Source organism: Bidens hawaiensis, unplaced genomic scaffold (genome assembly GCF_021521415.1).
Source record: "Bidens hawaiensis isolate Kalapana, Puna unplaced genomic scaffold, B.hawaiensis_p1.1 tig00002553_1, whole genome shotgun sequence".
In the NCBI taxonomy this organism is placed as follows: Eukaryota; Viridiplantae; Streptophyta; class Magnoliopsida; order Asterales; family Asteraceae; genus Bidens; species Bidens hawaiensis.
Window position 1 is genome coordinate 2011316 of NW_027491139.1, and position 15835 is coordinate 2027150.

The 15835-nt window shown below is 34.6% G+C and overlaps 3 protein-coding genes across 3 annotated transcripts; 2 read left to right on the forward strand and 1 right to left on the reverse strand.

Moving 5' to 3' along the window:
* Positions 1 to 5515: 5515 nt before the first annotated feature.
* On the reverse strand, positions 5516 to 6028 carry LOC143620276 (protein FAR1-RELATED SEQUENCE 5-like). Its single transcript, XM_077091988.1, has one exon. It carries the CDS (start codon positions 6026 to 6028, stop codon positions 5516 to 5518), a length of 513 nt encoding a protein of 170 aa, XP_076948103.1.
* Positions 6029 to 9397: 3369 nt separating this feature from the next.
* Positions 9398 to 10612, forward strand: LOC143620277 (F-box/kelch-repeat protein At3g23880-like). Its single transcript, XM_077091989.1, has one exon. It carries the CDS (start codon positions 9416 to 9418, stop codon positions 10610 to 10612), a length of 1197 nt encoding a protein of 398 aa, XP_076948104.1. The 5' UTR covers positions 9398 to 9415.
* Positions 10613 to 13219: 2607 nt separating this feature from the next.
* Positions 13220 to 14424, forward strand: LOC143620196 (F-box/kelch-repeat protein At3g23880-like). The gene has a single exon (XM_077091933.1). It carries the CDS (start codon positions 13227 to 13229, stop codon positions 14409 to 14411), a length of 1185 nt encoding a protein of 394 aa, XP_076948048.1. The 5' UTR covers positions 13220 to 13226; the 3' UTR covers positions 14412 to 14424.
* The last annotated feature ends 1411 nt before the right edge of the window (positions 14425 to 15835 follow it).

Below are 15835 nucleotides of genomic sequence, written 5' to 3' on the forward strand. Positions count from 1 at the left end.
TAGTATTCTAAGGGAAAACACAAACATCATCACTCAAGGAACTATCTAGTACAAGGATAGCAAGGCTAACAGGTAATAACAGTGGCCAGCTGTGACTAGCTGATCACATTGCTTTCCGTGTCCTATACACTTCCCTTTATGAGTCTATTTGTGCTGGTTCTACTTAAGCAGTTAGTCAAATCAAACAATCAATTATTCCTATCCCTATCGTTCACATATCCTTTCTTTCTCATTAACATATATCATTTAATCATACACTTTACCTTTACTGATCTTGCTTGAGCGACACATGGCATTCTTGAACTGGCATCTTCTTTCCTTTCTTACTTAAATCCCATTTTCTGTTCGAGTCTAAGCATGTATGATGCTTAAATCTCTCGAACTTATGCTCTGATACCAACTTGTAAGGCCCCGAACCCGGTGACCCTACTTTAGCGTCGGATTTACTCATAAACACAGTTCTTCAAATCAGAGTTTATTAAAACTTTTCGCGGAATATAAAACATCAATCATTTGTTACCAAACATTAAATCTTTTCTTTGATACCATAACACAAAACTTTATATTTAAAACATCTTTACTTCTTTCTTCAGATGCCAGCCGTTCAATCCATGCCGTGTGTCATCCTCATGCTAACTCTATAATCAGCTCACCTGCGTGCATACTAAAAGTCAGCTACGCTGAGTGAGTTCTAGTTAATCATACAATATCATGCAATACCTTCTTACATACATACGTACTTAACCTCATAACTTTCTTTCATACACACATAAGTACTCATACCATCATTCTTACTTACATACTTTCTTTCTTACTTACATACTTTCTTTACATTCATAATCATACGTTTTAAAGAGCCTTTCGCCCTATAACCTCACAGATATTATAAGGGTCTGGTCCCTAGTTTTCGAATATTAGAAGGGTTCGATTCCCTAACATCACAGATATTATAAGGGTCTGGTCCCTATCATCACAGATATTATAAGGGTCTGGTCCCTAACATCACAGATATTATAAGGGTCTGGTCCCTATCATCACAGATATTATAAGGGTCTGGTCCCTAACATCACAGATATTATAAGGGTCTGGTCCCTAACATCACAGATATTATAAGGGTCTGGTCCCTAACATCACAGATATTATAAGGGTCTGGTCCCTAACATCACAGATATTATAAGGGTCTGGTCCTTAACATCACAGATATTATAAGGGTCTGGTCCCTTGGTTTTCGAATATTAGTAGGGTTCGATTCCCTCTTCATTACCATACAACCATACATCCTACCTCGAGTATTATTAGGGCTCGGTACCCTTTTCGTAACCATACAACCATACAACCGTCATTTCCTTCTTTTATTAACTTTATTACGTTCATATACATAAACATACATATCATACTTACCATATTTATAACGTTACAACCTGACAGTACGTACAATATCCGAAGATCGTTCACGTACCATCAAGCAATCATTCATACATATCACACATATCACATACCATTCGTGTACCTATACACACATACTTACATTATAACATAAGAACACTCTAGGCATTCTTTACCTCATTCATTAACAACCATACCCCTTGTCGTTACGTGCAATATCCGAAGATCGTTCACGCCCCGACAAGTATTCATTTGAACATTCATACATCTACGATATATAATATTCGTACCTTTATTTTTAACCTGACAGTACGCGCAATATCCGAAGATCGTTCGCGTACCGACAAACAATCATTCATATCTATCACACATTTCACATATGACATACACTTATCACTTAGGATAAATGTATTAACAACACATCGAGTATGCACACAGCCCCGAAAACATAACAAGGAATGGGGCTAGAAACTCACCTGAATACTGCTTCTTTTTCTGAGAGCTGTAAATCCCTTCTTTAACTGAGCTCGGCTAACTGTACAAGTTACACGTATCAATACTCGCCTGACCTAATCTGGTGGCCTAGTATTAGCTTACTTTAACTTATCGCTTTATAATTTATTTTCTAATCAAACTTGGCTTTAGGCGAAGTTAACCCTTCGGGCGAACTTAGCTTCAGGCGAAGTTAAACCTTAGGCGAACTTGGCTTCAGGCGAAGTTAAACCTTAGGCGAACTTGGCTTCAGGCGAAGTTAAACCTCAGGCGAACTTGGCTTTTAGGCGAAGTTAAACCTCAGGCGAACTTGGCTTCAGGCGAAGTTAAACCTTAGGCGAACTTGGCTTCAGGCGAAGTTAAACCTTAGGCGAACTTGGCTTTTAGGCGAAGTTACCATTTAGGCGAAGTTGCCATCAGGCGAACTTGGCTTCAGGCGAACTTATCAGGCGAACTTGGCTTGCAGGCGAAGTTCATCAGGCGAACTTAGCTTGCAGGCGAAGTTCATCGCTTGAAGGCGAAGTTGCCCAGATGAAGGCGAAGTTGTCGCGCTGCAGATCTGTTTGCCCATAACTCCTTCGTTTCTTAGCCAAATAACTCGATTTTGGTACCCACGGAATCGTATGATCGGCGCCTACAAACCCTAACCATCAAATCGGCCTAAAATCGACGTTTTAGAGGTCCGATTTGGGCAGTTTGGGTTCGGGTCCGGTTTAACCCATCCAATCCTAACCATTTTCAGTAATATTAGCTTTGTTGGATATGTTCTTACCTTACCAACGCAGATCTATCAACAAAACCTCGGGTCTCGGCTCCGAATCTTGATCGGTTAGAATGTGTGTGTTTTGAGGGTGTAAGGAGTGTGTGTTAGGGAGTTTGGTGAGAAAATGAGATATTTTGGGATTTTGGGGGTATTTATATCCCTGAAATCCCATTCTCATTTAACCTATCTCAATTAACCCAAGTCCATAACCCACTTCCATTACCCGACATTAGCCCGACCCATACCAACTCCTATTCTTTTATTTATTCCCTGATAACCCGAGTAAACTTCCCATCTATTAATAAGTAATGTAATTAATATTACCTTTGAAATTTCGGGATGTTACAGTCACCAACTCCACCAGTTACCCACCGCCGCCACCGCTCACCACTGTCGTTAGGTAAGTAAAAACCGATAATGATTGGCCAAACACGTATTTCTTCCATATACACCCTAGATTTCGAAATCCTAGAAGTGCGGGTTGGACACAAACAGAAGACTTGCACATTTGGGGCTTTTCTATAGAGAGGGAGAAAGACGACGGGAATAGCGCTGAACTGAATATCGCTATTTGTGGTCGCCGGAATAGTGAACTGATTCGAAACCCTAGCCGCCGCTAAGGGTATGACCTACTAAAGTCATCAGCCAGATTGTCTTCCTCGTGTTCACTCGTATTTCTAACAATGGCGGCTGAAGACGACACTCACTTATATGGTTGCCGTCATATGGTAGTGGAGTTGTTGTATTTGGTGGTCGTCGGTTCCGAGCTGTTGGCCGGAACGGGTGTTCGTTAATGTTAGGGATAGGGTGAGGAGTATGTGTGTGTGAGAGAGAGAGAGAGGGAGAGAGAAAGAGATTGTTTAATTATAAATTTCTAAGAATTAAGTTAATATGTCAATATACAAAATTACCCTCATGTGTCTTGCACATGACTGGATTTAATGTGAAAAGTTAACTGAGTTAGGGCCAAAGGAAGTAACATGATATAGTTTTTGAACATAAAGGATGTTTTCTGTTATTAAGTTTTCTAAAGGACAACTATTGAAAAAATGTGCAAACATAAAGGACTAGTTTTGCCATTTTATCAAACAAATACAAATAAACAGCCAACAATTATTTGGGTAACAAGAAACACATAGCCTAAAATCCATTTATTACATGATAGATTTAAGAAACTCGGTCTTCAATTCAATAGAGCAGTTCAGAAGTTTTATCGCCTTACACAACTCTTTCAACTCATCTACTTCCTTTTTAGCCGTGTCAATCAAAAACAAAGCACACAAATAGTTAATAGTACTACCAGGCATGTTTGTTAGAAACTTTGTTATTTCATCCTTCATATCCATGTTTACACCAGCGGTGATGATAAACTGATGTTGTAAAGCATCCCGATTCTTTGTATCTTCAAGGATTTGCGCTTGAATCTATTTCAATAACAAATCCTTAGCTGATGAAGAAGAGGAACCCTCACAATCCATATCTTTTTGTACTGATTTTTGTGTGGTAAGATGAAAGATGTGGTTGTAATTAAATAGATATAATAAAGATACATAAACACAAAATAAGCTACAGTGGAAATTAATTATTGGGAAAAGTGAATCGTTTGTACTTTAATAATTTAAATATCTGACACAAAAGAAATCACTTACACGTTCTTATACATTATCAAAACGTTCCCATACGTTCTAAAACCAAGTATTAAAAAGATTGGTCACAAAAATAACCCTACTGAAATGACAACTGCATGTAATTAAAAATTTTTCATCAGATTTTAGTTTAATTATGATATATGTTAAATCTCCAAACAATTAAAATACAAAGAAAAAAGTAATTACAAATTTCATTAATACGTTCAACTACTCAATTTGAAAAAAATGGCAATGCAATCATGCCTACTAAAATGTTAATATGCCTAGATATAATTATACTCAGTTCAGATATTAAGTAAATATTGTAATAACTTCATTCACCAACCAAAAAATCAAAAAAGTCTATAAAAGGAACACACAACAAAAAATTGAAAAAAAAAATGGATTCTGGAAATGTTACTGATAAAAGCATTTTCAGAGCAATAATCAATATTGAGCTTGAAAAAGACTGCAACAGGCTACGAGTACTTGAAGATACAAAAAGGCGTGTGATAGATGAAGCAAGAAAAACAGATGCTCTTCACCAAGAAGTTATGAAGCAACCAGATAGCAGGTTCAAGACAGACGCTATAACCTACCTGGAGAAGCAAACTTCATACTATGGTCAGCTTCAAGATGTGCTGGAGAGAACGGCTCACAAAGTGACGGTGAACAAAAGAGTCAAGCGTGAAGGGGCCCAAGAGATCGTCGACAACTACTAGAGTTTGGTGTGGTGTAGTGGTGTGGTGATGGTGTGGTGCGGTGTGGTGTGGTGGTGTGGTGTGGTAGAAATAAAATAAATTTGTGAATAGGTTTGGTGTGGTGATCTATTTTTGTAACCTATTTTTTCAACTGGTTTTATATAAAATCTGTTTAGTATCAGTTTATTTACACGTTCTTATACGTTCCATTATTGCAACTTGCACGTTCCATGAAATATAAAACATAAAAAGTATAGAAAAAGAAAAAATATAAACAAAACAATAACCCTAAAAACTAATCTTGTTGAAGTTGAGGACAAGTTCGACTGTTATGACCCTGTTTATGACAAACTTTGCATTCCCTATATTTCTTCCCAGACCGACTAATAGCAATCTCTTTCTGAGTTTTCATCTGCCCAAAACAAACGATCTAATTCACCATTAGTATTAACAGTATACTCAAACGAATAACCATCACAACAGTTTTTCTTCCCACTTAATCTTTGTACAACCATTTCAGCATCATACTCCCCAATATAACAAGTTCAACTCTGTTTGAAATTCTTACAACTGTCTTTTGTAGCCCCAACTTCCTCAAATCCTCCATACTTCGTCCTCATAATATTAAACGCCTTAACATGGACCAAATTCAATGTTGACATCTCATATATAATATCTTGTTGTACATGAGTCAACTTCCTATTTGATCGAACAAAATGCATATCTTTTGCATCCACCAGTTCATGATTATGTCCATCGACAAAATCGTTTATTTCAAACCTCAAACCGTCATCAGATTTTAGAAAAATTTGAGCTCGACAACCACACCGAATTGTTAGTCTCTTCCTTATTTTATAATACGGTCTATTGGAACCATCTTTTTCAGCCATAGAATCATAACTGTTTGCAGGTTTATGATCTTCTTTCGAACAGGTAAAATATTTAGACTTTAATAAACCGTCATTCATATACGAACCTCCTTTACGAACACAAAAATCAGCTTTCTTTGCATATTCACAATAGAAATCATATGCATGATCAACAGATTCAAAAATCATTTCTTTTACGGGTTTACAAGATGCATTAACTTGCGGTATAACAAGATTATGAAGGATCTGAATATGCATACGAAAATAGATACAATTTAAAATATAATTAAACATCAAAAATAAATGAATACGTTCTAATAGGTTATAATATGTTCTAACCGAATCAAAATTCCAAACCAACTATACGTTCCCATACATTCTAAATAAAAAAAAACAAACCATCCAATCCACGATTTGCTATTAAAACACATAATTTGAAGTCTAATCAAATCACAATTACTTGACAACTATAAAACACAATATCAATCATAAATTTCAACAGAAAAATAATCTAAAAGTCGAAAATATTAATTTATCGGTTGATTAAAACCTACAGTATACAGCTAAATACATTATAAATATGTTCTAACAGAATCACAATTACTAACCACCTATACGTTCTCATACGTTCTAAATAGAAAAACAACAATCCTAAACACGATTTGGTATTAAAACACATAATTTGAAGTCTAATCGAATCACAATTAGTTGACAACTATAAAACACAAAAATTGATCATCAATCCAATAGAAAAATAACCTAGAAATCGAAAAAATTAATTTATCCGTCGATTAAAACCTACAGTATACAGCTAAATAAATAACAGTTGATCAGAATTAAACCTAGAATTACTTACTTTGATGATCATAATACATGACGTTAAAATCAAACGAAGACCGTCAAAGCTAATCGAATAACAAAACTTGCCAATTGTTAAGCAGTTTTTGGATACAAAGATCAAATTGAATAAAACAGGGTATATGCAAAAACCTTTTAATATACTGGCGCGATTAACTTTTAAAAGTAATGTAAAAAGACAAAAACACCCTTCTGTTAACTTACACGATCAAATTAATCAAATTGGTAATTAACGATAGGAAGCCTCGCGTACGTAATGTACGATAACCAATTTTTGTATTGGAGCCTTTATATATATATATATATATACATATATATATATATACATATATATATATATACATATATATATATATACATATATATATATACATATATATATATATATATATATATATATATATATATATATATACTCTTCTAAAACTTTGAACCATCACCATTTATCAATTACAACTCTGCATGAACCAGACCCAAACCAACATAATATAGTATGTCTGAAAATATTTCCATTTTCCAACATATTAGTGGGTGGAGCCTGGAGGATATTGGTGGCCCGGGGTACACTGACCACCGTTTTTTTAATAGGGTAAATTACGAATATTCTTACGAATTTTTTATACTTATTGTAAATATATTTGTCTGTACGAAATTTTGGGACCCCACCCCCCTTGTGTTTTGTCCAAAATTCGCAATTGCATATAAATATATGAAAGAATAGTTGACTAGTTGTGTATGCTTTGTAATTATCATGTGGTTCGTCTAGATTTATGGGTTATAAACTTCACTTCATAAGCCTTCACTACCCATAAATCCACACGAACACCAAGATAATTATAAGTCATAATTTTGTTCTTGTACTACTGAAAATCTACCAAGAAAGCAAATAAATTCCTTATAACTTGTTTAATGATGCATCAATCTATGTGATATTGCTACATGTATATTTTATTTTAATGGTCATCCTATAGTACATATGTAACGCCTCCGTTGCGTGTGAAGAGGGGAGGAGTGGGCCTAGTTCAAGTTTAATTTTTAAAAAGATAGCCATGTAGTGACGTAGTTGGAGAAAAAAAGAGAAGATTATGCAGTCTTATAATCGTATAACTTTTTATCACATTTAATATAAAATAGATAGGTGTATTTACGTTATTGACGAACGAGTAAATTTACAGTAAATATTTTTTTTTTTACGAAAACAGCTACATTTATATTAGTGGGCAAAAAATGAAAGGGGGGGGGGGGGGATCACTATCCTTTGCCCACAGTGATGATAAGCTTGGTATGTATTTTCAATTACAGCCCTCGTCTTTTGTTATATTACCATGTTAGATGCATAAAGTTTGTCTTGTCACCACTAATGTGTCATACTTGTCGGCATTATGACAGAGAAAATGGGCAAATGGGTTGTGCGATTACCAAATTTATGGCACATATAAGGTTTTGACTTACAAAGAAATGACAATTTGAAGTTTGAACACTAACAAATTAACCGATTCCGACCGTATGACCATTTTTTGTTATACCATATGGTCTATATGATTCTATCGAATCTAGTGCACATAACTGATTTGAAAGGATACGACACGTATCGATGTTGACATGTAGTCATTTATATACGATCTTAATTGAGATTACATATAATTAAATTTTTGTTTTTGAACTTTTTAGATACTAATACAAATATTTGGATTTGAAGAACCAAATCAAAAAATATTTCTATATTGAATTAAGTGACTTATAGGTTAAAAAATTAATACACCTTTTTTATATGAATAAGTTTTTTAGGGCTAGTATGTCATTAGAACTTGATGACAAGTTTCTAAACTCTATTATTTATGTTTTTACATGTTTTAAGTCGTATTTCATTAAAACGTTTTTATAACCTATCATCATAGCTGATAATTAGTATTGATCATAAGAGCATCTATAACAACAAATTTTACAAACAGTCATATCAGCTTCACGTCATATTTCATTTTTTTCTCAAAAACCCTAGTTTTATTCCACAATAAACCTCAACAAACCTTATTAAAATAATACATAATTAATATATATGTATATAATATATCTATATGTGTATGTGAGTGATAGAGAGAGAAGGTGGTCCTCATCACTTGTCTACCACTAGTCTGCAAAAACAAACCATGGTTCAAAGACTTTAATTGTTTCACAACAAGGAAGTTTGTAACCCCCTCGTTTGCCGTATACCACGTAGATTTAAACATTGGGTTCCACACCCCGCTGTGGATGCTTTAAGAGTAGAGAACTCATTAAGAACTATAGCTATTCACTTCTATTCTCTCTCAATATCCATCAACAGAAGCTAGGTATCATAACAGGGATCATGGCTTCGATCCTCCTCTTCAAAGTTAACCATTTGTACAAGTCTTTTTAATTTAATACTCATCTATGATATTTTTTTCCATGTTTAAATGAACAACTTTACATAATGTTGATTAATGCCGAAATGGAAAAATGTAAGCTTTATTTATATATCCATCAATGATGATTTTAAAGTATCAGTAAGTTAAAAATTTTATAACTCTTTGCCACCCCAGATATATATGTTTTGTTAAAAGATGCAAACAAGCCAATTACAAGGGGCATATTATAAAGTATAAACTAAACAAATGAAAAAGTATAAACTAAACAAATGAGGACTATATATACCCCGACAACTACTGAAAACCCTAGGTCGGTAAGCAGACACTGAAAATGGCACTCGAGCACAAGCATCAACGATCTGAAGATGAAGAAGATCCTCAACCATCTGTTCTTACGATTCTGACAGAGATCATTGTCGAAATTCTGTTGAGGCTTCCGGTTGAATCGGTGTTAAGGTGTAAGTCAGTTTGCAAGTCATGGTACTCTTTAATTTCCGATCCTCATTTCGTCAAGTCTCATCTTGCTACATCAGCTACCAACATTAATAGCCATCGACTAATTTATAGCACTAGAAGCTGCGACATGAGTCGGTATTCTCAAAATGTTACCTGTCAACCAATACTAAAAATTAAGGCCTGCAATCTTCATAATTTGCTGTATGACAATTCCATTAAAAGTCTTTTAGAGCTTGATTATCCATTGAGAGTACTCCCAAACTATGTTTATATTGTTGGTTCTTGCAATGGATTGCTATGCATGATGGATGCTGAGATGGGCGTTCGGTTTATTTGGAACCCTAGTACTAGAAAAGCAAACCAATTGCCACCCAGTGGGTATATTAATACGCGCCCAGATTGGCATGTGCGGCTTGGTTTTGGGTACCAAGAGTCTACTGGTGATTACAAAGTTGTTGAATTGTCTTTTAATAATAAAGATAAGCGTGAAACCTTTGTTAAGATATACTCGTTGAAAAGTGGAAATTGGAAGAACATTGGTGTTTGTCCTCACCGTTATTCATTCTATGATGGTTTTGGTAAATTCTGTAATGGGGCTCTTCACTGGGTGGCTAGTAAAGATGATGGATCGTCATCTTATTCGTGGTTAATAGTTTCTTTGGATTTAGCAAAAGAGACTTATGGGGAAGTTTTGCAGCCTGTGTATGAGGAAGGTGATAAGGATTTGGCATTGGGGTCTTTGAAAGAATGGTTATGTGTGCTTTGTGATTACCGCGGAATTCGTGCGGATGTATGGGTGATGAAGGTTTATGGAGTGAAAGATTCTTGGACTAAGTTGGTTTCCATCCCGTATTCGACTGATCCTTGGATGGAACCGTTTCTTATGCCTTTGTGTATTTCAAGTGATGGAAAATGTTTGCTGAAATTCGAGTTTGGGATTATTATTGTGTATGATTACAAGAACAGTTCATATTCAGAAATTCAGGGCTTAGAATTTGGAGTTCGTGAAGCTTGTACTTTGGTTGAGAGTTTGGTTTCACCTATGCCTGCAGTAGATCTTGGAGATATATAGGTAATTTTAGTTTGCTCTTTTAAGATGTTTTCCCTTTCCTATCAGTTGTAATAAACCATACGCCGTCTACTTCTTTTACTCTCTAAAGAAGCTATGTCTACTGCTATAACTAATATAAGTTTGCATGCGAATTGTGTTGTGACTTATTATTAGTAGAAGGAAGTTTTGTTTACGGTACTCATATAGTCCATATGGCGTAATGAGACTCCTTGCAATGGTAACATATTAGTTGGCTATTATTGTATATATGAACATTTATGAATGGATTAACGCGCTGCAAATTTGAAAAAAAAAATGGTTGTCATCAAGAAGAATACAAGTTTGATACATTTGATTCCTAATCCTCAAATAGTAATAAATTAATTGGACTCATATATAGGCCAATACTTGTATTCTTCTTGATGACAGTTTGATACATTTCCAAATCCTCAAATAGTTATAATTTGATTGGACTCATAGTCCAATACTTATTTTCTGTAATGATTACAATATTGAACAAATTTGTAACTTTTTGACAGAATGGCTGTGAACTTGAAAAGGTTGTTTTGAAAAGAGAAGTTGATAGTGAATAAGCTTTTGTACCAACAACTAGTACATATTAATGAAAGCAGCATGTCTTAGGTTTGGCTTGATTTGCATGGCACATGTGAAATGTTAGGGTAAAGAAATTATTTATAGAAAAATGTAACTAGCTTGGTGGTTATTTCTCTATTATTGCAGACTCTGATGGCTACTGCAGTGGTTATTGCTTCTGGCTTGACTGAGCAAACGGAGGTCAACGGTGCATCATTGTTGTATGAATTAAAGTACTGGTAACCAAAAAAAGAAAAGATGATTATTTGCAAAGACTATATGCTGATGTTTGTTTTGTGTAATAAATTTGATGGTATGTTTCTGGATGCTGGAATTCATATCTTCCCTTATTCATATGAGAAATAATACTTTATAGGGATATGCTTAATTAGTCTTCTTTTGAGAAACATGGTATGCAACTTATGCATCAATTTGACAAGTAGTTTTCAATATAACTATGTAGGTTGGGTCGGGTCAGGCTGCAAAAAGAGAATTATCGTTTTAAAATATACTCTAAATATTGCTATGTTTAGTATGATACCAAAGATGTTGGTATGAAAGTAATCTAACGTATTTTGATGAATCGATTTGGACATTTTGGTTGTTATCAGATTCCTAACAATCATAAGTTCATGCATATAAAGCAACCAATTTTTTTTCATAAAAAAAGACCATAAATCCCAAAAAGATAACATGTTCTTGCACATAAATGAATATGGGCTTTTGGATAGGAGGGGTCAAAGATATAAAGCATAGCATATTACAAAGATATGGGCTATATATCATAATTTTGAACCGAAAACCAGGGGGGCACAGCCCCCCCCCCCCCCCCACTAAGGTCAGCCCCTGGCTGATCGGAAAGGTAGGGCAGGCAAGGGAGATTCAGATAGGTATAATTTAGGAGAGGCGAATAGAATAGGGACATGATGGTTTTTTAAGGCTTCATTCTTTTTATGTAGCTTAAAACATTCAACTTATATACCGGCCTATTAGCCTTGCAAGGAAAGAACAAGGAAAAACTAAAAACAAACACCATCACTACCATCAACCATAACAATTTTGAGGAAAAAACCGTGCTATTACTAATTATAAGGAAACAATATCAACTCTAATCCAGATTGGAAAATAATTGTTTCGACTATAGAAGGTGCGGCTCGAAGAAGTTATGCATTGGCTCAGATTGGAGAAGTTGTGTATTTTTCTATTTAGAGGTTTTGATATACCAAAATTAGCTTGAGTGAAATGTGAAACTTACCCATACAATATGCGCTCCAGCCACATGCCTTTGTATACCTGGATTCGTATATATATATATGTGTGTGTGTGTGTGTGATCTATAGGATTGCTAATATTATGTGTTCGAATCTATGCGAAATGACATTTTGTACGTTGTTCGAAAGGCACAATAAATACTTCTCGAAAAATAAAGCAGCCCGTTTTGGTAAAATGAAAGAGAGGCCGGCCCTTCACCCCTATGAAGGCTGCTACTTTAGATAATATATTTACATTGCATATTCACTAAGTATTTAAAATAGTTTGCATAATTGATTACACTATCAAACAGAAGAGTATTAGTAACAACAATACATCAAAAAGGTGTACATTAAAGTATTAAACAATCTATCGGTATTTCATTAGTTATTACCAACGGTGAACTATGTCATTTGGTACATAACTAACACCACTACTAACATCAACCATAACAAAATAAAGAAAATAATATTTGGATACATTCTAAAAACACAAAACATTTATAAAAACTTTCAAAAATATTAAGAATTACAGATACGAGGCGGACCGTCGATTCTGCAGTGGACATTTTAAGGATTTCAGATTCATATGAACAATTTTTAAAAAATGGAAGGCCAAAATGGTCCATGGACATTCTTTAGTGAATTTAAAACAACTAAGAAAACATGAAGGGGGTAAGACGCATATTATTATTTTTCTGCTAGAAAAATTAACATTTTATATATATATAACCAGTTGGGACTGAAATTAGTAAATTACCAAACCCTAGTTCCGTAAGCAGACACTGAAAATGGCACTCCAACACAAGCATCAACGATCTGAAGATGAAGAAGATCCTCAATCATCTGTTCTTATGCTTTTTACGGAGATCATTGTCCAAATTCTCCTCAAGCTTCCGGTTGATTCACTGTTAAGGTGTAAGTCTGTTTGCAAGTCATGGTACTCTTTAATTTCTGATCCTCATTTTATTAAGTCTCATCTTGCTATCTCAACTAGAAGCAACAATCGCCGTCGACTAATTTATATCACTGATTCAATCGGCGACAGTCGGTCTCTTCGCATGCCGAAAATAATAAAATTCAAGACTTGTAGTCTTCGCGATGTTCTGTATGGCAATTCCATTAATGCTTCAGAGCTTGACCATCCATCCGAGCACCCTTTCAAAAATGTTTGGGTTGTTGGTTCTTGCAATGGATTGCTATGCATGAATGTTGGGATTGGTGTTCCGTTTATTTGGAACCCGAGTACTAGAATCTCATACAGATTGCCACCCAGTGGTTGTGATAAAATGCAGATTGGTTATGTGGTTTATGGTTTTGGGTACCAACAGTCTACTGACGATTACAAAGTTGTTGAATTATCTTGTTATGAAACTGATATTACAAAGCATGAAACCTTATTTAAGATATACTCATTGAAAAGTGGAAATTGGAAGACGATTGGTGTTTATCTTCATCGTTATTCATTCTTTGGTTCTGGTACATATTGTAACGGGGCTCTTCATTGGGCTGCTATGAAAGATTTTGCATCATCATCCTATACGTGGTTTATACTTTCTTTTGATTTAGCAACGGAGACTTTTGGGGAAGTTTTGCAGCCTGTGTATGATGAAGGTGATAAGGAATTGGCATTGGGGTCTTTGAAAGAATGGTTATGCGTGCTTTGTAACTATCGTGGAATTCGTACGGATGTATGGGTGATGAAGGTTTATGGAGTGGCAGATTCTTGGACTAAATTGGTTTCCATCCCGTGTTTGACTGATCCTGGGAGGGATCGACTTTTTATGCCTTTATGTATTTCAAATGATGATGGAAAATTTTTGCTGAAATTCGGGTGGAGGAAACTGATTGTGTATGATTCCAAGAACAGTTCATTTTCAGAAATTCAGAACTCAGATAGATGTCTCGAGGCTTCTACGTTTGTTGAGAGTTTGGTTTCACCTATTCCGCCTGCAGCAGGTCTTGGAGATATCTAGGTAATTTTTTCTCTTTTAAGATGTTTTCCCTTTCCTGTCAGCTGTAATAAACCATACGTCGGCTACTTCTTTTTACCCTCTAAAGACGCTTTGTCTACTGTTAGAAGTTTGCATACAAATTGTGTTGTGATTTATGAGTAGAAGGAAGTTTTGTTTACTGTACTCATATAGTCGTATATGGCGTAGTGAGACTACTTGCAATGGTAACATATTAGTTAGCCATTATTGTATGTGCATATATGAATGGATTAATGTTCTGCAAATTTGAAAAAAAAAATCGTCTTCAAGATGAATACAAGTTTGATACATTTGATTCCAAATCCTCAAATAGTTATAATGTTAATTGGACTCCTAGTTTAGGATAAGTACAATACCTATTTTCTGCAATGATTACATTGAACAAATATGCTGCTTATTTAAAATTTGCAAAGTACTTGTCTAATCTATCAGGTGACAAATTTATTTGGTGTGATCCGACAGAATAGAAAAACGGTCACTTTGAGAATAAATTGGTTGACCGTTTTGGGAATCTAATGGGTCAAAATAGCCATTTTGGTCATTTTCCCATTTGAAAAAAAGATGTTGTCATCAAGAGGAATAATACAAGTTTGATACATTTGATTCTGTTTCCTTTAACTGTTATAATGTTAATTGGACGCATAGTTTAAGAGAAGTTAAATACTTATTTTCTGTAATGATTACATTGAACATATCTGTTACTTTCTTTTTGAAAATTTGCAAAGGTAATGGCTACTGTGATTCTGTGAATTTGAAAAGGTGGTTGTTTTGAATAGATAAGTTGATAGTAAATTAGCAGCATGTCTTGATTTGCATGGTACACATGTGAACTTTTAGGGACTTAAAAGTTAGCTAAGAAAAAGGTTACTAACTGAGGTGGTTTTTTCTCTATTAATGCAGGCTCTATTGCTCCTGGATTGACTGAGCAAATGATGGTCAACTGTGCTTTATTGTTGTATGAATTTAAGTATCAGTAACCAAAAATTAAGATGATTATTAATACAGACTATGTGTTGATTTGTTTTGAGTAATAAATTTGGTGGAAACAATACTTTATATGGATATGTTTAAGTCTTGTTTTGAGAAACATGGTATGCAATTATGCATCAGTTTGACAAGTAGTTTTTAATATAGTCATGAATGGGTGCATTGGGTCCGGTTGCCAAAAGAGAATTGTCGTTTTAAAAAAATTATATATATACTGCTATGTATAGTATGTTTAGTATGATGCCAAAGATGTCGGTATGATAATAATCTAATGTATCTTGATGAATCGATTTAGAGATTCTCAATGTGATCGATGATACGTTTTGGTCGTTATCATATTCCTATTTATTGTATTTGTAACATGTTTATCAGTCATAAGTCATAACTAGTGATGATTTTTCTAAGGGTGTTTTTCTTCT

Coding starts and splice junctions, on each gene's coding strand:
- LOC143620196 (XM_077091933.1), top strand. CDS start 13,227: ATGGCACTCCAACACAAGCATCAACGATCTGAAGATGAAGAAGATCCT.
- LOC143620277 (XM_077091989.1), top strand. CDS start 9,416: ATGGCACTCGAGCACAAGCATCAACGATCTGAAGATGAAGAAGATCCT.
- LOC143620276 (XM_077091988.1), bottom strand. CDS start 6,028: ATGATTTTTGAATCTGTTGATCATGCATATGATTTCTATTGTGAATAT.